The 24,414-nt window shown below is 35.9% G+C and overlaps 1 protein-coding gene across 2 annotated transcripts in view; it reads left to right on the top strand.

Moving 5' to 3' along the window:
• Positions 1–24,414, top strand: part of LRP12 (LDL receptor related protein 12) — a 79,267-nt gene that overhangs the window by 18,903 nt on the left and 35,950 nt on the right. Inside the window, exon 2 of one of the 2 annotated variants that reach the window (XM_081258766.1) lies at positions 19,213–19,269. The exons of the other annotated variant lie outside the window; for it this stretch is intronic. Coding sequence (XP_081114892.1) covers positions 19,213–19,269 — 57 coding nt within the window. The remainder of the gene's footprint in view (positions 1–19,212; positions 19,270–24,414) is intronic. 2 annotated transcript variants of the gene reach the window in all.

Here is a 24,414-nt window from a genome sequence, read left to right as displayed (position 1 = left end):
ACATTTATAAATACTGTAATTGACATGCTTTTGTTAATTTTTATCTTAACTTTTAAATTATTTTCCTTATGGTTAAGTCATAAAAGTGGAGTTACTGGGTCAGGGATTGGAGTATTTTCAAAGCTCTCAATAAAAATAGTACCTGATTGTTATCGAGTGCTTACCGTATGCTAATCATTGCTTTTAATGCCATATATATGTAAATTCATTTAATCTTTATATTAAAACTGTGAGGTGGACCCTGTTTTAATTCCAGTTTACAGAAAACTCAACCATAGAGGAATTAAATAATTTCTTAAGGTCACACAGTTAGAGTTAGGGTTTGTTTTCCAGAAAGAGTATACTACTTTACTTCTGCCCATGAATTCAAGACTATATATATATATTTTTTAATTAATTAATTTATTTATTTATTTATTTATTTATTTGTGGCTGCTTTGGGTCTTCGTCACTGCACGCAGGCGTTCTCTAGTTGCGGCGAGCAGGGGCTACTCTTTGTTGCCGTGCTCTGGCTTCCCATTGCAGTGGCTTCTTTTGTTGTGGAGCGTGGGCTCGAGGTGCATGGGCTTCAGTAGTTGTGGCACGTGGGCTCAGTAGTTGTGGCTCACGGGCTCTAGAGCGCAGGCTCAGTAGTTGTGGAGCATGGACTTAGTTGCTCTGCGGCATGTGGGATCTTCCTGGACCAGGGCTCAATCCTGTGTCCCGTGCATTGGCAGGCGGATTCTTAACCACTGCGCCACCAGGAAAGTCCCAAGATTATATATTTTTTATACCCTCATCAGTGACATGTTGTAATAACAGCACAATAGCATTGAGCACAACTGGAACTCTGTCATCGTAAATACCATTCCTCATTGAAAGGATCCAAGGGTCATGGGTGAATGGCTGATTTCAGTCTGGGGCAGAAAATACCAAAAGATGAGCGTGGGACATTCTGTTGTATCAAAACGCAAGGAACTCTCAAAGACTAGTTAGTGGTTCATGCCAAAAGGACACAGGGACCAATATAAAGAGGCTCCCATTGGCCAAAGATGAGAGAACTTAAGTATCAGAAAGAGTAATAAAGATAGCTGGTTGAATATAGAAAACTCCTTGGTTCATAACAACAGACTTGTAATAAGGAACACACACACACACACATCACTTCAACAAGTTACCAGATAGCAGTGGTAACAAATAGGGCATTAACTCCTACTCTGAAAATAAACAATTATAAGGAAAGAATTAAGCATTTATCCTCCCTTTTTTCTGTATGAACTGTGTTTCAGGGTAAGTAAATAACATTTGTTGAGGGAAAGTTCTTTGCAGAAGTTTAGCTAATGAATGTATAAAGAATGGCAGGATTAGAAAATTATTTTTCCACCTGTAATGAGATAATTTATTCAGGCTATGATCATCAATAAGTGAAACTATTAGACAAATGGTTGTGTGGGAAGTTACAGTAGGGAGATCAGACTGCCCTATCTGGACCTATTGATTAATCTCAGACTTATAAAAAGTAGGGCAAGCAGATAGTGAGCCTGCAGGGATACACATAAAGCAAACAGCACCAGCTCTGAAGAAGAATTCCAGCCAAAAATGTTGAACCTGCATGAAATCAAGCTTCTGCAAGGAGCTGGCAAACTACGGCCTTTGAGCCAAATCCAGCCGACTGCATGTTTTTTGTTTTGTCTTTTTCATAATGTTTTGTTGAAACACAGCCACTCTGATGCATTTAAGTCTTTTTTAAAAATTTTATTTATTTAATTAATTTATTTTTGGCTGCGTTAGGTCTTCGTTGCTATGCACGGGCTTTCTCTAGTTGCAGTGAGCGAGGGCTACTCTTCTTTGCGGTGCCCAGGCTTCTCATTGCAGTGGCTTCTCTTGTTGCAGAGCACGAGCTCTAGGCTTGTGGACTAAAGTAGTTGTGGCATGCAGGCTCTAGAGCACAGGCTCAGTAGTTGTGGCGCACGGGCTTAGTTGCTCCGCGGCATGTGGGATCTTCCCAGACCAGGGCTCGAACCCGTGTCCCCTGCATTGGCAGGCGGATTCTTAACCACTGCGCCACCAGGGAAGCCCCTGCATTTAAGTCTTGTCTATGGCTCCTTTCACGCTACAGTGACAGAGCTGAGTAGTTGTGACAGAGACCATATGGCCCACAAAGCCTAAAATATTTATTATCTGGCCTTTTACAGAAAAAGTTTGCTGACCCTTGAGCTAGATGAACAAAGTTAAGTGACACCAAAAGGGAGTGACACCACAGAATATGGGCCTCTTACAGGACAACTGATCTGGTTTCTGTAACAAGTCAGTGGCATGGAAAATAAGGGAGTATCACTGTGGGTTAAGAGAGACTTAAATACACGCACCAAAGGAAATGTGGAGACGTTGGATCCTGCTTCAGATAAGCCGGTTGTAAAAAGTCATTTATGGGACAACCAGGGAAACCTGATTATGACCTGGCTATATTAAATGATATCAAGAATTACTATTAATTTTGTTAAAATAGGAGCATTGTAGTTGGTAAGAGAATGTTTATATTTTTAGAGATGCATATTGAAGTTTACAGAGGTGAAATGATATGTGGCATATACTTTAACATGCTTCACAAAAAGAAAAAAAGAAAGTAAGTAAATACCAAAAACAGGAGTCAAACTCAAGACTCTGATGTCAAGACTCATATACTTTCCACCATGTCATCATGCTGTCGTATACTGTCTATAATAGATTTTAGTATGGTCTTCTGGGTTGCTTTTAACAACTACTGACCTATCTTTTTAAACTTCCCTCATCTCTTGGAATCCTTGTCAATCTAAGTACAACTCTTGGTTTTCTTCTATTCCACTGCATCTAGACATCAGTAACAGAGGAGCATCTATTAAGGTTAGAGCTGCACCTTTTGGCCTTGGTAGCAGAAGATCTGGTATTCCGTACTTGACTGTAGTCTCAGTAACTGAGATTTAGTCCTATCGATTTAACTGCTGAGTCTCAACTTCCTGGGCCTTAATATAGGAATATCAATTACTCTTGGAATTGTTTTAAAATTAAAAGATACGTATTAGGAAGGTGTTTTGCAAATGATAAAATCATTATTCAAAATGTGACCCATTTATATTTTGGAAAGTACAGTGAAGGAATTAAATGCATGATCTGTGTAATAATACAGACCTAAGTTTGGATACTGTTTCTTAGACGTTTCACCTTGGGCAAGTAGTTTACTATTTCTAAAGTTTAGTTTTTTCATCTGTAAACTGGAGACAATACCTACCTCAAATATTTGTTCTGATGATGAAGTAAATTAAATTTTTGAAAGTTCATAGTATAGCAACAAATACACACTAGGTAAATAAATATTTTTCTCTTTTTTCACTTGAGGAAACATACCTATATAGCAAGGATAGGTACACTTACATTGAATAATTGTTTAAAGATATGTGAAAAGGATAATCCTCAACTTCATATATGATACTTCTATAGGAAAATGCTTAGTTGACAGGATAAACTGCAAGATACAGTTTTAAGATTCTGTGAAAGAATAGGTAGGTTATGAGATGAGCTTCAGTAGAGGTAGGTGAAAAGCTAGCTACTTGCTCAGAGAAAAAAAAGGGAATTCTTTAAATATATTTATTAGATTGATGGGCTATAAGCTATTAAGAACCCAGGAGTCATTGAAGATCAAAAATGGTAAAAGCATCTTGCCTTTGGCTTGGTGTCCTCTCTTGTCCACCAGCAAGTTGCTAAAGCTAATGCAGAGTAGAGTCCCTTACAGTATAAAGACTGAAGCTGCTCAAGAGCTTTGAGTAGTCATTTACCAATATTTTACATTTTGAAGGACAGTGATAAGAAATAGCTCTCTAAAGCCTGTTGTCCAAGTTGACAGTTGGATCCAAAGTCTCTCTTTCCCCTTGTGGCTTTTTAACTTCATTCACTAATGAAAGAATGCCTATCTTCCTCTTTATATTTCTTCATCCTTTTCCTTCTTCCCTCTTACCCTCTGAGCAAACTATACCATGAAAACCAAATGGCTAATTGTAAGGAGGATGTTCCATGCTTAATCTTAAAATCCGGTAATTTTGATTCTTTAACTCAACAGTTACTGAAGTTTCACTCTGTGTCAGAAACTGGGAGATGGTTGCTGGGGACTAGGAAGGCAGGGAGAAAGAGAGTGAAAAAGAAAGAAAAAGAGAAAAAAGGAAAGGAGGGGCAAGACTTTCTTTGCTCTTAGGACACTCAAAATTTGCTGTGGAAGATGGTCAGTTAAATTAATAACCCAAAACAGGACGATAAGGACTGTGGTAATGATATACTTATAGCTCAGTACCAGTGTGATGTCCTGTGGGACCATCAAGGAGGACTCCTAACTCATCCTGAGGTGGATGGAGGTCTGTTTCCTGAGCTGAGTTGAAGGAGTTCAGCGGGTAACTGGTGGCAGCGTGCTAGACTGTTCCAGGCAGAGACAACATCATGTTCAAAAACATCACAATTTCAGAAACTGTATATACTTTAGCTGTGTTGAAACCAGAATATACATGTATGAGGTAAAAGCAGACAAGGAGTATTAAATTTAGGGGCGAGGAGATACAGAAGAGCCAGATCATAGTGGGTCTCAGGGGCTCTTAATACATATAAGGAGTTGAACCAGTTACAGATTTATAAGCTGAAGATTCATATCAGATATACCTTTTACAAAGATCTCTAGTAGCGCTCTGAAGAATAGATCAGAGAGCTGCAAGACCAAAAGTACAAAGCTTGCAAGCTAATTCATTTATTCATTCATACATTCAGCAAATATTTATCAAATGTCTGCTGTGAACCAAACATTATTCTACACTTCTGTCCTCGTGGAACTTACGTTTAATGCAGTAAAACTGGAAGGAAATATCAGTGACATGAAGGAAGGAAATAGCAGGTTTGGAAGGAATCAAGAGAACTGACTATATAGTACAAAGGGGAAGATGGGGATGGTAAAGAATGACTTCCAGGTTTCTCTGTGGACCAGTGGGAGATTTTGGTGTCATTCACCCAGGTAAGGAATACCAGAGGAGGAGCAGATCGAGGGTAGATAAAAGGAGTTCCATCTCACACGTAGTGAGTTTGAGATAGCTAGGTAATGTTAAGGTAATACCGAATTCCTGTTCAGTAAGAAGTTAAAAGACAACTTTTCGGATGGAAATAATAATAGCAGCTCCTTCGTAGGGTGATTATGAAGATTAAATGTGCTGAAGCGTGGAAATTGCTTAGACCGTCATCTGGCACATATTCCAAACTCATTAGTTGCTGCTCTTGTTATTTTAAGAATAAGAGCTTTGAGCTAGACAAATTTGTCTAAATCCTGGCAATGCCACTTACCAGTTGTGTGGCTTTGAGCAAGTCTTTTAACTTTAACCTCTTTTGAGTAAATTTTTCTGCATGTAAAGTGGCGGTGGTATCTATTTTACAGTGATGCTGTAAAGGTCAGTAATAGTATATGAAAAGCACCAACCACAGTGACTGGCACAAGATAAGTGCCCAGTGAATGTTGGGGGAGGTGGGTGTCAAGTAAGAATCTGCACCTCAGGAGAAAGATTCTTATTATGGGTAAAAATTTGAGAGATATCAATGTGGAGGACTCGAGCCTTTCGAGTATATGCTGAAGAGTTTCTAGAAAGGGAGGGGATAATATGCCAGAAGATCTCTGAGTGGTTGGCAAGGGAGATAATTTACTAACTGTTGGTCAAGGAAGTGGTTTGGAGGCTCAAAGGACTAATGTAGTTTTTGAGGGAATTGGAGTTAGAGCTGAATAAGGCTGTATTAAAAGGTCATACTCCAGTAATAAATATCCAGACAAGATGAAACCATGAATTTATCGTGACACAGTTCCACATAGTTACATGATTTTCTCCTATATCAGGAAACTGGATTCAGAGTTGATGTTTTGGGGGACTGTGTTTGATAGGTAGGTCTTTGGTAATCTTTGCCCCATTAGTTTCAGAAATGCACTGGGGGTAAAAGTACAGGAACAAATGATAAGGAAGTAAGGAAGCTCCATTAGTGAGTGTAGATTCTTTCAAAGAGTTTTTGGCTGAGAAAGTAAAGACCAGGATCGGAAAGCAGAAACAGGGAGGTATACTGGCAAAAATGATTTTATTTCATGGATGAGAAAGGCCTTAATATGTCAAGAGAAAACAAAGGAACCAGAGAGAGGAAAGATCTTAAAGGGAAGGAAAGAGAGGGGCTAATGAGACTGCAGGATCCAAAGTGCTTTTAGACTTACAGTTTTTGGGTCCCATGATAGAGCCTCTGATAAACTTGAGAACAGTCTTCCCTACCAACAAAATACTTAACCATTCACAATGTCATGTTCTCTGGACATTACTAGAAGTAGAAACAAATCACTTATCTCATCCTTCATAAATAATAAAGGTAGGGAAAACACAACAGTGTGGACATTTAATTCAAGAAAAGAAAATGGGGTGAATGTCAAGAAAAACATAAGTCTACAAATGGTATTGACTATGATTTTAAGTTTAGTGATTTCTATCTTTTTTTTTTTTTTTTTTTTTGCGGTACATGGGCCTCTCACTGTTGTGGCCTCTCCCGTTGCGGAGCACAGGCTCCAGATGCGCAGGCTCAGCGGCCATGGCTAACGGCCCCAGCCGCTCCGTGGCATGTGGGATCTTCCCGGACCGGGGCACGAACCCATGTCCCCAGCATCGGCAGGCAGACTCTCAACCACTGCGCCACCAGGGAAGCCCTAGTGATTTCTTTTAAATGTTGTTAAAAGTATACTTTAAAAATTTCGATGTTTACTGGTTTTAAAATTATGCTTTCTTTATCATTTTACCTTTAAAAAGCTCTTTTCCTGCAGTCTAATACAAATACATTAAGAATCATTTATCTTTGTTATTATTGCAGAAGCAACACTGTTTCTATTTGTGTGCTTTGGTCTGTGCCTAAACGCCATGGTGTTATTAGTGACATCAGCAAGAATACGAAAGTTGCAGCCACAAATTGGTCTTCTCATCATTGGATCTCATGTATACGAACATTTTTTAAAGTGACTTGCTGCTATACAAGATGGCAATGAATGTTTTAGTATTTATATTAAGTGATAGTTCTTGTACCATTCTGTCAATAATATTAAGAAAAAAGATATCATCTGTAATCACTTTTAATTATAATTATAAAGAAAAACTTGAAACTGTAGCTATAGAATTTTATGTTGTGTTAATTTTTTTTCAGAAGGTAACATTTTAGTTCATAATATCAATCCACGTGAGCTAACTTACAAAAGTAATACATACTTTAATAAAGTCAAACACTATAGAAATGTATCAAGAATGAAAGCTAAGGGCTTCTCTGGTGGCGCAGTGGTTGAGAGTCCACCTGCCAATGCAGGGGACGCGGGTTCGTGCCCCGGTCCGGGAAGATCCCACATGCCGCGGAGCGGCTGGGCCCGTGAGCCATGGCCGCTGAGCCTGGGCGTCCGGAGCCTGTGCTCCGCAACGGGAGAGGCCGCAGCGGTGAGAGGCCCGCGTACCGCAAAAAAAAAAAAAAAAAAAAAGGAATGAAAGCTAATCATTTCTGTCTCCCCTTCTTCCTACCTTGGGGATGGGGTTAAGGGAGTAGGGTAAACATTTTTAGCAGGGTTTTTTTGTATCCTTTCATATAGTTTCCTACACATATAACTTGGACTCAAAAAGTACACCGCAGATCACAATTTCAAGTATTGACAAAGACCAGGAAAGTGACAGAAATAAGCTAAGAGGGCATTGGCTCAGTGCCAGAATGACCATAGAAGGTAATGGGGCTGTTGGGCACCTAAAAATATGCATACTTCTCCTAAAGGAAGCAAACTCAGTAGGCAGGGCAAATAGACAAGGAAAAAAGACATCTTAATTAGGAGGGAAGAAGTAAAACTGTCTCTGTTTATAAACATGACATACTTGTATATAAAAAATCCTAAGAAATTCATAAATACCTATGAGAGCTAATAAACAAATTCAGCAAGGTTGCAGAATACAAGAAAAAATGTATTCTTATATACTAGCAATGAACAACTGAAAATCAAGTTAAGAAAACAATTCCATTAACAATAGCTTCAAAAAGAATAAAATGAATAAATATAACAAACTGTGAAACTAATACTCAGAAACTACAAAATATTGTGAGAAAAAGTTAAAGAATACCTAATAAATGGAAAGACATTGCATCATATTTATATATCTGAAGAATTAATATTGTTAAGAATTAGTATTGTTTATACCCCCCAAGTTGATCTACAGATTCAGCACAATCCAAATCAGAATTTCAGCTGTTGGTGCAGAAATTGACAAGCTGATTTTAAAATTCATTTAGAGGGAATTCCCTGGCAGTCCAGTGGTTAGGACTCCGTGCTTTCACTGCTGAGGGCCTGGGTTCAGTTCCTGGTCAGGGAACTAAGATCCTGCAAGCCGTGTGGCATGGACAAAAAATAGATAAATAAAATAAAATAAAATTCGTTTAGAAATTTAAGTGATTCAGAATAGCCAAAATAATATCAAAAAAGAACAAAATTGGAGTACTCATACTTCCCAATTTCTGAAGCTACAATATCAATATCGGTACGATATTAAGCTCTAGTAATCAAGAGTGTGTGGTACTAGCATAAGGATACACATTATAGATCAATGGTATAGAATTGGAAGTCCAGAAATAATACATTTATGGTCAATTGATTTTCAGAAAAGTGTGAGGATAATTCAGTGGGAAAAATAACCTTTTCATCAAGTTGTGATGAGACAACTGGTTATCCACATGTTGAAGGAGTGAATTTGATCCTTATCTCACACTGTACACAGCAGTTAACTCAAAATGGCCAGAGACCAAATGTAAGTGCTAAAACTTAGAAGAAAACATAGAGGTAAATCTTTTTGACCTTGGATTAGGAAATGGATTCTTAGATATGACACCAGAGCATAAGCAACAAGAACAAAAATAGGTTAATTGGATTGTCTCAAAATCAAACAACACCTGTATCTCAAACACTTATTTCAACATCAGAAAACATCTTTACATCAAGAAAGTGAAAAATTAAACTACAGAATGGGAGAAAATATTTGTGAATCATATATCTGATAAGTTTTTACGATATGTAAAAACTCACAACTCAACAGCAACAAAAAGACAATTCAACCAATTAAGAAATAGGCAAAGGATTTGAATAGATATTTCTCCAAAGAATATACATAAGTTCCCAATAAACACACGAAAGGAACATCAACATCGTTACTTGTTAGGGAAATGTAAATAAAACCACAGTGAGATACTACTTCACACCCACTAGCTGTAATAAAAAGGTGGACAATAACATGTTGGTGAGGATATGGGGAAATTGGAACCCTTACACATGGCTGTTGGGAATGTAAAATTGTACAGCCATTTGGAAGACAGTTTGGCATTTGCTCAGAAAGATAAGCATAGCATTATTAAAAGACCCAGCAATTCCACTCTATGAGTATCCTCAAGAGAATTGAAAACATGTCCACACAAAAACCTGTATACACAGATATTCATAGCAGTGTTCACAAAAAAGTGGAAACAACCCAGATGTCTGTCAGCTGATGAATGGATAAACAAAAGGTGGTTTATCCATACAACGGAATACTATTTGGCCATGAAAAGGAGTGAAGTACTGATTCGTGGTACAACATGGATGAACCATGTAAACATTATGCAAGGTGAAAGAAGCCAGACACATAAGATCAGATATTGTATGATTCCATTTATATGAAATGTCCAGAATAGGAAAACCCCATAGAGACAGAAACTAGATTAGTTGTTGCTAGGGGCTGGAGGAGAACAAAAAGAGGAATAACTGCTAATAGGTACACTTTGTGGGGGCGGGTGATGAAAGCATTCAGGCACGAGATAGTGGCGATGGTTGCACAACTTTCTGAACATACTAAATAACTGGATTGCACACTTTAAAAGGTGCGTTTTATGTTGTGTGAAGTATATGTCAGTAAATCTCACTGGAAATATAGGAGTGTAATTCTGTTTTTTTTCTGGATTTCTGAACCCCTTCAAACCTTCATATTTACTCTTGTGAACCACCGAAGTCACAGGTAGGAACCATTGAACCCAAATAGTCTTTAGCGGAGCCCCTTTCTAGTTTTTTTTTTGTGGGTTCTTACATCAGTGATTCACGCTGTTTTAGAATAAAGAAAATTATTTCCATCTGCATGAACATTGTCACTGAGATACTCACCAGTGGGATTCATAACTGTCTTGCATGCGCTTTCAGGGATATGATTCATTCTCTGAATACTGGGAACTTGTGTTTGTTTAGTATTTGTACTTTGACTAATAGTTCATTGTCATCATGCCCTTATTTGAAGACATTTCCAATGTAAAATCTTACTAACATAATATAGGAAGCCTAAACATAAAAACATTGAACTCCCAAATGTCTTTTAAGAATGTGGTTTGAAAATTAGAATGTTTATTTCCATAAAAAGTAATGTTGTAAATGATCATTATTATTTTAATTGGCAGGTGGGTTCAGGCCAGTTCATAAAAGTCTATTAAATCCAAAATGAATACCTGCAATTAAAAAGCTGTAGAAGTAATACTTTTAGAATACCAGTAATTAAATAAAGTAGGAAAATAAACTCTGTCTCCAAGGGACTTCTTAACCTTTTTTTGCATGAAACGTCTCATTATAGGTATTTGTTAGACACTATGAAGCCTGTTTTCAGAAGAATGTACTGAATTTTTCGTATACTCTCAAGGCATTTGCAGACATCTTAGTTCAGCTATGACCTGGGAAAAGTGTGTATATTAGTCTGCTTGGACTGCCATAACAAACTACCACAGACTGGGTGGCTTAAACAACATAAATTTATTTTCTTGCAGTTCTGGAGGCTAGATAGAAGTCCAAGATCAAGGTGCTGTCAGGGTTGGTTTCTGATGAGGTTCCTCTTCCTGGCTTGCAGTGTCCTTCTCACTGTGTCCTCACATGGCCTATTCTCTGTGGGCAGATGGAGAGAGAGATATCTGATATCTCTTCTTAAGGAAACCAGTCTTATCAGATTAGGTCCTCACCCTTATGACTTCCTTTAATGTTAATTATCCCCTTGAAGGCCCTATCTCCAAGTATAGTCACATTGGGCATTTGGGCTTCAACATATTAATTTTGGGTGACACAATTCAGTCCCTTACAGTGTACTACTCTATACTTTATTTGACCAGGTAGATATAACTATATTATAATCACTTTAAAAAAATGAGATTGGGCACAATCAGAGCTTAAGGCCTATAGATTCTATGTAAGTTGATACAGCCACTACGGAGAACAGTATGGAGGTTCCTTAAAAAACTAAAAATAGAACTACCATACGACCCAGCAATCCCACTACTGGGCTTATACCCAGAGAAAACCATAATCAAAAAAAAAAAAAACATGTACCACAGTGTTCATTGCAGCATTATTTACAATAGCCAGGACATGGAAGCAACCTAAGTGTCCATCGACAGATGAATGGATAAAGAAGATGTGGCACATATATACAATGGAATATTACTCAGCCATGAAAAGAAACGAAAGTTATTTGTAGTGAGGTGTATGGACCTAGAGTCTGTCATACAGAGTGAAGTAAGTCAGAGAAAAACAAATACTGTATGCTAACACATATATATGGAATCTAATGGTTCTGATGAGCCTAGGGGCAGGACAGGAATAAAGATGCAGACATAGAGAATGGACTTGGGGACATGGGGAGGGTGAAGGGTAAGCTGGGACAAAGTGAGAGAGTAGCATTGACATATATACAACACCAAATGTAAAATAGATAGCTAGTGGGAAGCAGCTGCATAGCACAGGGAGATCAGCTTGGTGCTTTGTGTCCACCTAGAGGGGTGGGATAGGGAGGGTGGGAGGGAGACACAAGAGGGAGGGGATATGGGGATAGATGTATACATATAGCTGATTCACTTTGTTTTACAGCAGAAACTAACACACCATTGTAAAGCAATTATACTCCCATAAAGATATAAAAAAAACCCCTATAGATTCTAAAGTAATTTAGAAAAAAAATTAATATGCCTCCACAACATGAAAATCTGGAAAGTCCACGGATGTTATTAAGTTCTCAAAAATGATTTCTGGTTATTAAAATCACAAACCCAAAAAGGAATGAATGGCAAAAAAATCTAAGGAAATTAGTGGTTCCTCAATGACTTCAGACTAATTAAGAACATATCCCCAAGATAAAAAGGATATTTAACCAAGAATAAATTATAAGTATTACTAATATAGAGAAAATGCAAGATTGAGTTCAGCAAAAACACCAAGGACAACAAAATGGTCTTGTAGACATTTCTTTGTAAAATAAAGAATAACAGAAAGGTTTATAGGGCTGTTGCTTGGGCAAATGGTGTAACACTGGTGATGTTTATGTCCCCTCTGTCAAATATGCTCTTCAAACCGAAAGGGTAAGAGTAACTATATCTGAAAACCTTCTTGAAGGACATATGTGCAAAGATTATAGGAGTTCATTCAGGTATTCTAAATAACTTAAAGAGTTCTGACTTAGGTGCTAATACTTCCAAGGAATGAGAGAAGCAAAGAAAGATCAGATGACTGGAAACAGGAAATGCAATTTTGATTTTCCAGACTGGGGCAGGAGGGATGAGAATTCCGCAAACCAGCAATTAGTGATAATGGCTCTAGGGAAGATTATACAAAAGAGAAGAAGTGGTTTATGAATACCTAGGAAAGGAAATAAATGTACAAGCCATATGAATTTGGTTAGAGCAATGTTAGCAAACCTTATTTCCTTTACAGATTGATAGTAGAATTGTCAGAGGCAAATGCTTAGTAGCTTCTACAAGGGTCTAAGAAATTCTCATATACCCTTTGCACAATTTAGAAAAATTTGGTCTGCATACTAGAACAACATCTAATACAATAACCGTCCTAACCAGAAATGACTACTTTTTAAAATTCGTGTGGTCAGCATTTTGCATCCTTTAATGAATAACACACACACAAAAGGAATTTGAATGAAAAGGAATGAAGATCGTTTAAAGGACTTATGGGACAACATTAAGCAGACAGCTGTATGCATTATAATTAAATTATAAAAAGTTAAAGAGAGAATCTTAAAAGTGGCCAGAGAAAACTTGTTACATGCAAGGGAATCCCCATAAGACTATTAGCAGAAACTTTGTAGGCCAAAAGGGAGTTGAATGATACATTCAAAGTGCTGAAAGAAAAAAACTGCCAACCAAGAATAGTTTACCCAGCAAAATTGTCCTTCAGAATTGAAGGAGGGATAAAGAGTTTTCCAGACAAGCAAAAGCTGAAGGAGTTCACCACCATACTGCCTCACAAGAAATGTTAAAAGGACTTCAAGTTGAAATGAAAGGGTGCTAATTAGTAACAAGAAAACATAAAGTATAAATCTCACTGGAAAAAGTATATAGTTAAATTCAGAATACTCTAATGTGTTGGGGTGAGTAAATCACTTGTAAGTCTAGTATGAAGGTTAAAAGATAAAAGTATTAAAAGTAACTGTGACTACATTTGTTACAAATACTCAGGGTGAAAAGATATAAATTGTGACATCAAAAACATAAAATGGGGGGGGGCTTAAAAATGTAGAGCTTTAGTATGCATTCAACGTTAACAGCTTAAAATAGACTGTTATAAACATAAGATATTTAAGCCTCATGAGAACCACAAAGCAAAAATCTGTAGTAGATACACAAAAGAGAGAAAGAAATCTCATCAGACCACCACAGAAGATCATCAAATCACAAACGAAGAGAGCAATAGAAGAAAAAAGGAACAAAGGAATTATAAAAAAGCCAGAAAACAATGAACAAAATGGCAACAGTAAGTCCACTGTGGATTTCTTTCTATTCTTGTTGGTTAGGACTGCCTGTTGTCCTGTGTCTGAATTTTTTTTTTAACATGTTTTTTCCAACTTTTTCAGGCACAGGACAACAGGCAGTGTAAGACTGTGATCTCTGAGAAAACGGAAACAAATTAGAATGAGTTCTTTTATTGCACTAGCTTTCTACCTGGAGAAAGCTGGTCCATTACCCATTGTTCCACCATGACCATCAGCAGGAGTTCTGTGTTTGAGTTTTTAAAAATCTTTTTGTTGCTACTAAGAATTGTGTCTTCTGTGTCTTCTGACTGGCCATTGTTCGTATTTACAAAGGCTTTTGATTTTTTGTATGCTTATTTTATATCCTGCTACTTTACTAATTTTCATATTGTTTATAACTTTTTCTTTTGACCGTCTTGGGTTTTTTAAATAGATACACAATCATATCGTCTACAGATAGATGTAGTTTTACCTCTTCTTTTTCAATCCTTATGCCTATAATTGTGTTTTCTTATCTAATTGCCCTGGCTAATATCATGGTGGGCACTCCTATCTTCCATTCCCATTTTTGAGTAGAAAAGCCTCCCACTTGAGTAAGAAGCTTACTAATTTTAGTTTGGTTTTATATTGTTTGCTTCTGCTCCAGATGTTTTAAATTATTTTCTCAATAGATTATCAACTCTTTGGTGGCAGGGACTATGCCTCTTACTTACGTATCAACCTACCATTCATTCATGTGTTTGAGCAGATATGGAGTATCTTCTCTGCTAGTCCCTGGGTTACAAAACAAAACAAACCCAGCTATGTCCCAGCACCACATCACACTTCTCCACCCCACCTTCCCCCACCAAGATTAAGATCTGCTGGGGAATATAGACATTACACAGATAACAGAAGTGTGATAAATTTTCAAAAAGTGATAGTATTAGATATTCTAGGAACCTATAACAGGATGATGTAACCTAGGATGGGGGAATCAGGAGATGCCTTCCTAAAGAAAGAACATATTAAAGAAAGGTCCAAAGGCAGGAGAGACAGCTGACCCTTTTCTGAAAAAAATCTAATATTTCTGGAGAGGAAAATAGAGTGGGAAAGTGAATCACAAAAGATGAAGCTTTTGGAGTAGTTGGGAAGACTCGAAGGGTGGAGAGTTTGGTAAGCCTTATTAGGATTTTGGACTTTTTCTTTAAGTAAAGTAAAATAGGAACGATGTTGGGGGTGTATATATGTGTGTACATATTTTGATGTTCGACACCTGTTCTCATGGCACAGTGAAAACGAGATTGTAGGATGCTGAGCATATAAGTTACTTGTAACTGCTGCTCATGAACTTTTAAACCAGTGGTCTTCCCCCATAACAAATTGGAATAGCTGGTGGCAGGTGGGTTTTAACTCTGAAAGTTAAGTACTGTTTCTTTTACAAGCAAGAAGTATATTCATGTCTAAATTCTTTTTTTAAAAAAAGTAAGGAACACAAACTTATTAATGACTGTGAATTTGAATTTTTAATCCATCCAATTACTAGCTCTTTGAAAAACTTACTAAGTTGCTATAAGCTGGTTTCCTCACCTGTAAAGTGAACTGTTGTTTTAAGGATGAGCTGAGGAAAGCCTTGTGAGGCACTTAGGGTTTGGCTGGCACGTATCTATCACGTCTTAGCTGTATTTATCAGCTCTTCTTTAAGAACTTTAGTTCTTAAATAAAAAGAACAACAATAAACAGAAAGAAAGATACAAAGCAACAGGGACGCAGAGACCATAGATTTAGACATCCTGTTAATGATGATATTCTGATTATGCAGGTGAGCAAACTAAATCTTAGGAGAAATCATTCAGTTAAGGCTCATGACTGACTAAACAGTAGAGCTGAGGTTTGATTCCACAGAGTCTGGTTCCAGAGCTCAAACTCAATATCCTATGGCCTCTTTTCCTAAAACAGTACATATCTCTTTTAGAAGATTCTCTCTTGTATTGCAGTAAAAATCGACAAAACCATGTTTCAGCTTGGCAAGAAGAATAATAAATGGGGACAATTGCTTACCTTTGGTATTTGGTTAGTAGGACTAAAAAAGAGTTAAGTCGTAAAAAATTATTTCCTGATTTAGGTGATAATGAAACTTTTTCTTGTTTTCTAGGAGTTCCAGTTAATTAGCTGGTCTACTAACTAGTCAGCTGCTAATGCATAGTTATAGAAGTAATGTTTTATCAGACTGTATATTTTTCCAGTATATGGCACCTTTAAAGGGTGACTTCTATGAGAATGTCTAGCATGGCTGCAGTGTAGTTAAAGTCAGGAGATGGTGTGTGTACGTCCTCATATGTGTGGGGTTTCCTTCCCTCAGGAGTTGGGGGTGGGACATTAGGGAAAATATAATGAGCTTTATATCAACAAAGCAGTTTGGGGTGGTGCTCTCTGCTTATAACATAGAAATAATTGTATTTTGTAAGTGGCATTTTTGTAAAAATGGCAGAACACCTAAATTAAGTAGCCCACTTACTTCATGTGATACTTAGAATAAGAAATATCTAATAATGTAATCTCAAAGAAAGGAATAGTTATTTGATGTTATTAGAAATTATCATTGATTTTTTAACTTCTAAATCGGATTGTTTTTAAATTAGAGTAAATGTGTGGGAAATTAGCAATAGTATCATGTTTTATGTCTTAAAGTACTGTTATTTCAGTTTTTAAAATCGTTAATAATACTTCTGAAATTATAATATTTTATTTCACACAATATTTATCAGACCTCTTTATTTAGAATGACGGGGAATGAACTATAGTCTCTTCGCCTGTTTTTTTTGATAATATGAATAAATTTTTTAAAGAACTCTGTGCCTGTTGTAGCAAATTCGGTCAGTGCTGAAGTATACAAAGGAAGCCTTCCTCTCTGATTTCAGTTTGTATACACCGTTAGACTCTTCTGTGTGTGTGTGTGCAAATGCATGTACACACATATATCATATGCCTATGTAACATGTGCACAGTAACTATACAGACATCATTTAAAAGTTAAAGTTAGAGCATATGCTAATGTTACTCTGAAACATACTTAACTCAATGTGCATATCTTTCCAAGTGAGTACATATAGAATTACTTAATTCAGTTTTTTGAATATTTTATTGTAAGGCTGTTCTTAGTTTATTCATTTACATGCTGATGGAGATGTAGATTAAGTTCTATTTTTTTCTATTATAAAGAATTCTACTAAGCCCTATAAGATAGGTATTATCTGCTCTGTTTTTGAGATGAAAGTAAGACAAAGAGATTATGTAACTTGCCCTAAATTGCACAGCAAGTAAGAAGTGAAACTGGTGTTAGAATCCTAGCAATCTAGTCCAGAATCCAGTCTTAGATACTGCATTATGTTACTGTTTTCCTTCTGCCCATCTTTACTCTGTTTACTGAATTAGAATAAAAATTTAATGTATAAAATATATCTAATATTAAAACTCCTGAGGATAATTTAATATGCTGCCTTAAGGATATTGGAAACCTTAGGGTCACAAATTACACAGCTTTAATTTGGAGTTGTATCTACTATAGAAGTAGAAGGTTTAAGCCATTGGCTCTCAAATGTTAATGTGCATACAAATCACTGGGAGTGGGGGATGATCTTGTTAAAATGTAAATTCTGATTCAATAACCTGGGGTAAGGCCTGAGACTCTGCATTTCTAATAAGCTCCCGGTAATGCCAGTACTGCTGATATACTTGTAAGTAGCAAAGGTTTAGGCAACTTATACTGACCTTTGGCAAATCTTGTTAGTTGTTTTATTGAATCAGTTTCTTATACCATTTTGTTTAGGATACCAATTTTCACATTGGTACACATTAAAGAAATAATGTGGGAGCTTTCTAGTAGTTTCATTTCTATGTCTGTAACATTTAACATTGTTAGGAAAATTAAGTTGTGGCTTCTGTGGTACTAATGCACAGTGCTTAAATAAATAACTGTAATCAGATTTATTTGTGTAATAAATATAGCTTACACACCTTTGTCACCATTTCCACTGTATCATTTTTAATGGAGGGAAACATAACATTTCTTTTAATTTTGAAGGCTGTAGCTGTAGTTGAACTACGAAGGTTGTTTTATCACTATTATTTTATTCTTTAGTAATAGTAAAAATATATTTTACACAGTTACAAAAATGAATTCCTCTTCAGTGCTGTGTGTCAGGCACTATATCAAGTGCTTAATTGGCATGATTTCATTTAATCATCATGAACTCCCTCATTTATTCATCATTTGTTAGCTCTTTGAGCACCTGCTCTGTTCTAGGAACCGTGCATACAGTGATGTGGCAAGTTTACACAGATTCTGCTGTCCTAGAACTTAGCGCATTGGGGGATGCTCTACAGTAATCAAGCAACCATAGAAGTGTGATGGTTGTAAAAGATAAGTTGTTAATTATAATATTTGCTATTGTCTCTACTCTTTCAACCATCAGGAGAATTCTGCTTTTGCCATCTAAGTTTCTCCCACCTAGCTTCCTCCCCTGCCCCACTCCAGGGAGAATTCTTTCTCTGTCAGCTGGATTCCTGAACTGTTGTGTTGCCAAATTGACCTTATGCATAGAGAGAGAGAAAACTTCAGAAGTAAAGATGAGCAACTTGTAGAAAGAAAAGAAAGAACAGAGGTAGATGGAAATAATTTATAATAAAACTAAATTAAATTTTTAAAAAGAACAGCTGAGGGACACTTTACTGATTTAAAGGAGTAAATAATCTCTATTTTAAATGGGAGTCTTTTTAAAACCACTTTTATTTTACTAGGTAACACTTAGTAACTCATTTCAGTAAGTTACTTGAATGCTTCCATTTGCCCAGCTTTGTGGTAGGAAGTGTAGAAAATCAGGGGCTACCAAAATAGGATATAATCATGTCCCTACTCTAAAGACTGCTAGAGTTGTTGATGAGAAGATGTTGAAGGATTTAGAAGGTAATGCAAAACATAGGACATGGGACACACATGTGTGACCCCAGCAGTAAGCACATTCTGGTCTAATTAAGCATGCTTTTAGAGGAATGCTGTTTTTAAAAAGTATGTGATTGTCTCTTTTCTGGTAATAGTACTAAGTTATCTTTTGACTATTAACTTGATAGAAAATTCTTTCTGGTATTAATCAGATCTATATATTTGGCCTTTATATTACACTACATTGTTGTGATTTCCAAAACGTTTTGATTTCCCTACTACTATTATAATTTTGGGCTGCCTAGTACTGTTTTGAAGATTATTGTAAGAGACTTCAATTTCATTTCTGGATATTACAAGTAGCTCTATGCACCTGTTTTTCTATTAGAGGGAGAATCTGAAATTTTTTTTTAATTTTATCTTGGAAATTAGTTTATTCATTATGTTTAATTTTAGGAAATGGTGCTCTTGCAGAACATTCTGAAAATGTGCATATTTCAGGAGTGTCAACTGGTAAGTCATTTTTTGTAATGTTTAAATTTCATGCATGACTTCTGTGGTAAATATTGACAGCCACCTGGTATCTTATGAAGTGATATTTGGCTATAAAAATTATTACTGCTTTTTGCAGCATGTAATAAGGAATGAAGTAACTGGAATATGGAGAAATTCTCATAAGATAAAATTGATACTTGCATGCCCATGGATTGATTATATTTTCCCAAACGGACTGCATAATTATTTTTCCATACAAACACTGAGCCAAGAGAAAAAGTTAGCTCAAGTTGAATTAGTGTTTTCTTTACATACAAAGTTATATGAAATGAAATTTATTAAAATGTAATTTTGAATGCTATTCCTAGCATTAGAGCCTTAGAAATTAAGCATTTTGCTTGATTTTTTAGATTAAAAATACTACTATGCATAAAACTGTAGTACTTGAGCACAATTTATATGTTACTAAAAAGCAACCAAACAACATATTTGTGTGCATGAAATTCAGAAACTTGTTGAGGTAAATGCATTTTTTTCCACTCATCTAAGCTTTTGTAACTTGATAATTATTTAAGGGCCCATAACTATTAAAATGTTCATTCTTAAATATGTAAAATAAAAAACAAGGAACTACTGTATAGCATGGAGAAATATATTCAATATCTTGTAATAAACTGTAATGGAAAAGAATCTGAAAAAGAATATATATACATGTATATATATATACACACACACACACACACACACACACATAATTGAATCACTTTGCTGTGTACCTGAAACTAACAAAACATTTTAAATCAACTACATTTCAATAAAAAAAATTTTTTTTTCATTCTTGGGTGACTTCCACAACTTTGATACCATTTTTGCATTATCAACTACAATTACTAGGAGAGCAGAATCTTTAATTTTTTGCATATATGGAAATTGAGTTTCTTACTATTTTATTATTTCCCTATATTCTTGATAAGTTTTGTGTGATTAAAAAAATTGCACTTGGTATATTTATCAATTTATTGATTGATTTCTTCATGTCTTCTTGGAATTTTTTGGTTATTTTTTTCTCATGAAGGAAAACTGAATGTTTTTCTGTTTTGTTTTATGTCTCATTTTATATTCAGAAAGTGAATAGACTTAAGTACTCTAAGAGTTAGTCTGTGCTAGGCCAAGCAGATTGACAAGCCTGGTTTCCTGAAAATGAAAAGCAGGCGCTTTTGCAGCCTGCGTTAATTCTTTTACAGTGTGTTTCCCCATTTTCATATGCTTTCAAATGGCATACAGTTGTGTACATCAAGTTAAAAAAGGTTCGTTTAGAGTTGATCTTAATTTTCTCCCTTTTTCTACTTTGGATAGCTAATGAAAATTATGATTACTTTTCCAAGTTGTAATTATGAAGTAAGAAGTTGTGTAGAAACATTTAATTTAAACATCCGAATAGTTACTGTCTAATTCAGTGATTTTCAGATTTTTTGTTCTCAGGACCCCTTTTAAGCTTTTAACACTATCAGGGACTGCTCAGGCTGCCATAACAAAATACCAAAGTCTGAGTGGCTTAAATAATAGATATTTATTTTCTCACAGTTCTAGAGGCTAGAAGTCCAAGGTCAAGGCGCTGGTGGGATTGGTTTCTGGTCTGAAGACCTTTCTTCCTGACTCGCAGATGGTGCCTTCTCTCTGTGTCCTCACATGACCTTTCCTCTGTGTGTACTCAGAGAGAGAGGCCTGTGGTATCTCTTCCTCTTCTTATAAGGACCCCAGTCCTACAGGAGTAGGACCCCATCCTTATGAGTTACCTCCTTAAAGTCCCTAGCTTCCAAATACAGTCACATTGAGGGTTAGGCCTTCAACAAATGAGTGTGGGGAGGACACAATTCAGCCCCTAACAAGGACTTCAAAGAGTTTTTGTTTATGTAGGTTATAGCTACTGATAATTACTGTATTAGAAATTAAAACTGAGAAGTTGTTTAAAAACTTCTTAATTCATTTGCTAATGAAAGAGGTGTCTATTGCATGCTTACATCAATAACAATTTTATTAAAAATGTAAAAATTAAATACATCAATAAGAAGAATGGTATTGTTTTATAATTTTGCAAACCTTTTAAAGATTGGCTTAAAAGGAGATACCTGGATTCTCACATCTGTTTCTACGCTCAGACTTTTGTAACATATTGCTTTGTTTGACAATATGAAGACAATCCAGCCTCACACGGTTGTGTAATTTGAAAAGAGAGGAGTATTTCCATAGCCTTTTTCAGATAATTGTGAATATTCTTCTTTGATCCTATACCAAAGCTCAACAAGTGCTTGTTTCTTAAAGGTTAGTTGCAAGTAGGATCTGAAACCATATCAGTGAACATTTTGTTCTCTGTTTTGCAAAAATCCAGTGGCCTTTCTTGCCTTTTAAATGGGTTTTTTTTTCACCATGCATCATTTTGTAATATGAATTAGTTATTTGAAAATATTGGTTTGCTGAATTATGTGGATTTACAGGTTTATTTTCTCATAGTTCTGGAGGCTAGGAGTCCAAGATCAAGGTGTTAGCAGGGTTGGTTTCTTCTGAGGCACCTTTCTTTGGCTCATAGATGGCAGTCTTCTACCTGTTATCTTCACACGGTCTTCCCTCTGTGTGTGTCTGCGTCCTGATCTCTCCTTATTAGGACACCAGGCATATTGGATTAGGGCCCACCCATATGACCTCACTGTAATTTAGTTACCTCTTTAAAGATCCTGTCTCCAAATCCAGTCACATTCTGAGGTACTGGCAGTTAGGACTTTAACAGAGGAGTTTTGGGGTTGACACAGTTCTGCCCATAAAAAAATGAGTGTTTTAACTAAATGTATTTATGTGTCAATAAATTACTTAATTTCAGAGTTCATTGTTTATGCCTTATTGTTTTTCTGAAGGTTGGTCTTATAAAATCTTTCTTCTAGGGAAAGAGAAGAATAACATGAAGTCTATTCCAGTCGTACCATTAAAAATATAAATGAATGCTCTCTCAAAAGGTGCTTTTGGATATACAGATTCATTGCAATTTTTCTTTATTTAGTCAATATGGAACTGTAGAAGGTGTAATGCTTGATATAGTATAAGCCTTCTGAATTCCTTGCATCCCCAGTTGAAATGAGAGTCCTTTCAGTGCTGGTATAAATGGAAAATTAGCTTTTGGAAGAATCTCTAGACGTAGGACTTGCTTTCTCTTGAGACCAGCAAGCAACAGAAGTGGTGAGGTGACTCAGTGTTCTGTGGTGCTGCCTGCTTCTGCTCCGCACCTGCTCTTTTTGCCTCTGCTACTTTATTTGACAGTGCTCAGTGCCTTAGCTCATTCATTCTTTGCATTCTGGAAATTTTAATGACATTTTAGAAAGAATTTTAACTTACATGCAGTAGTATTTTCAGGTAATTTGTGGTCCAAATCAGGACACTTTGAAAGCAAAAGGGTATACTGTTTTTAATAATGCTGATACCACAGGCAAAACCAGAACTATCCTGGACAGTTTGGGAGGTAGAGCCACCCTATCTGTAGCGAATTAAATTCATTCAGCATGTATTAAACACCTGATGTGTACCTTGTGCCAAGAAGGGTGGGAGTTAGCAGTAAGTAAAATAGTACTGCCACAGGAACTTACCATTTAATGGAGAAAGTAGACATGTGAAAAATGCCCTTGTAATGTGGCCTTAATGTAGTAAATCCTATGGTAAATAATGACCACGTTAAGTTGGATCACGAATTTATTTAAAAGGCCTCGTTACAATGTCTGGTGTGTAGTAAATGACTCCGTATTTTTCTTACTTTATTTAATTGTGAGTAGTACTAAGTACTTAGTTTTGTTTATTCATATAATTTTTATGGGAATTAACAATTTTTGCTTGATAATATAGTTTGGGTTCTTACGCTTAGGGTAATTTGTTTCTATTTCTAACGTTCTAGTCATTTTCATCCTCCTCCTCAGATCTTTGCTTAGAGATATGTTTTTGTCCTTTTGCTGGTTCTTATGCTATAGGAATTGTCATAAGACAATGTAAATTATCAAGAAAGTATACATCTAGTGGTTGTATAATGGAAAAGAATGACTGGATAAAGTATTCTCTTTTACATATTTTTTTCTTTAGAACTTTTCATGGTTCGGAAATTTAAATCTGCTTTCATTTATAAAATAGAGAAAGGAGAAAAGACAAATGGTATTTTTGTAAATCTAATAGTATGTGAAAATCATTATGAAATTACATCATAGAAACTGCAAGTAATATAATTGTATATATGAGACAGTAGGAAGGCTATTTTAATGTTCTTTTTAAAAATGTAAATTAAATGACTCATGTTCTTTGTTAAATGTCTAAATTTGTAAAATAGCTAATGTATTGCTCATCTGCTACATAGAATGAAACTTTTTTAGATCAGATTGATTTATACAAATTGAACAAATATATTTGATTTTTAATATGTATCCACTTTAATTGAATTTTACTCTATAATCTATATTTATTTGAGTCAGAATAATTCTAGATATAATAACCTATAATGGAAAAGAATTTGAAAAAGAATAGATATATACATATATACACATGTATAACTGAATCACTTTGCTGGATACCTGAAACTAACACAACATTGTAAATCAACTATACTTCAATTTTTTAAAAAAAAGTAATTCTAGGGCTTCCCTGGTGGTGCGGTGGTTGAGAGTCCGCCTGCCGATGCAGGGGACACGGGTTTGTGCCCCGCTCTGGGAAGATCCCACATGCCGCGGAGTGGCTGGGCCCGTGAGCCATGGCCGCTGAGCCTGCGCGTCTGGAGCCTGTGCTCCGCAACGGGAGAGGCCACAACAGTGAGAGGCCCGCGTACCGCAAAAAAAAAAAAAAAAAAAAAAAAAGTGTAATTCTAGATATAATTTGATTATGTCCTCATTACTCTTGATTACTTCCAAATCAGTTTTTTACTTGTTTTCACAAATTCTGTTTATGCATTATACAAGTTTCATTAAATGCTTAGAAAAATTGGAAAAAGAGCAAAAAGATTACGAAAATCACCCATTAACCCTGCATTCTTAGTATAATTAATAATATTATAATTTACTTCATTTGTACTTTTTCTGTGCGTACCTTAAAGGTAAGTGTATATGCATTTGGATTGTAACTAATTTTATCTCCTGCCTTTTC

The sequence above is a fragment of the Mesoplodon bidens genome (genome assembly GCF_964165515.1).
Source record: "Mesoplodon bidens genome assembly, chromosome: 16".
Classification (NCBI taxonomy): Eukaryota; Metazoa; Chordata; class Mammalia; order Artiodactyla; family Ziphiidae; genus Mesoplodon; species Mesoplodon bidens.
The sequence above is the reverse complement of the archived record's forward strand: the minus strand, read 5'-3'. Positions and strand labels throughout refer to the sequence as shown.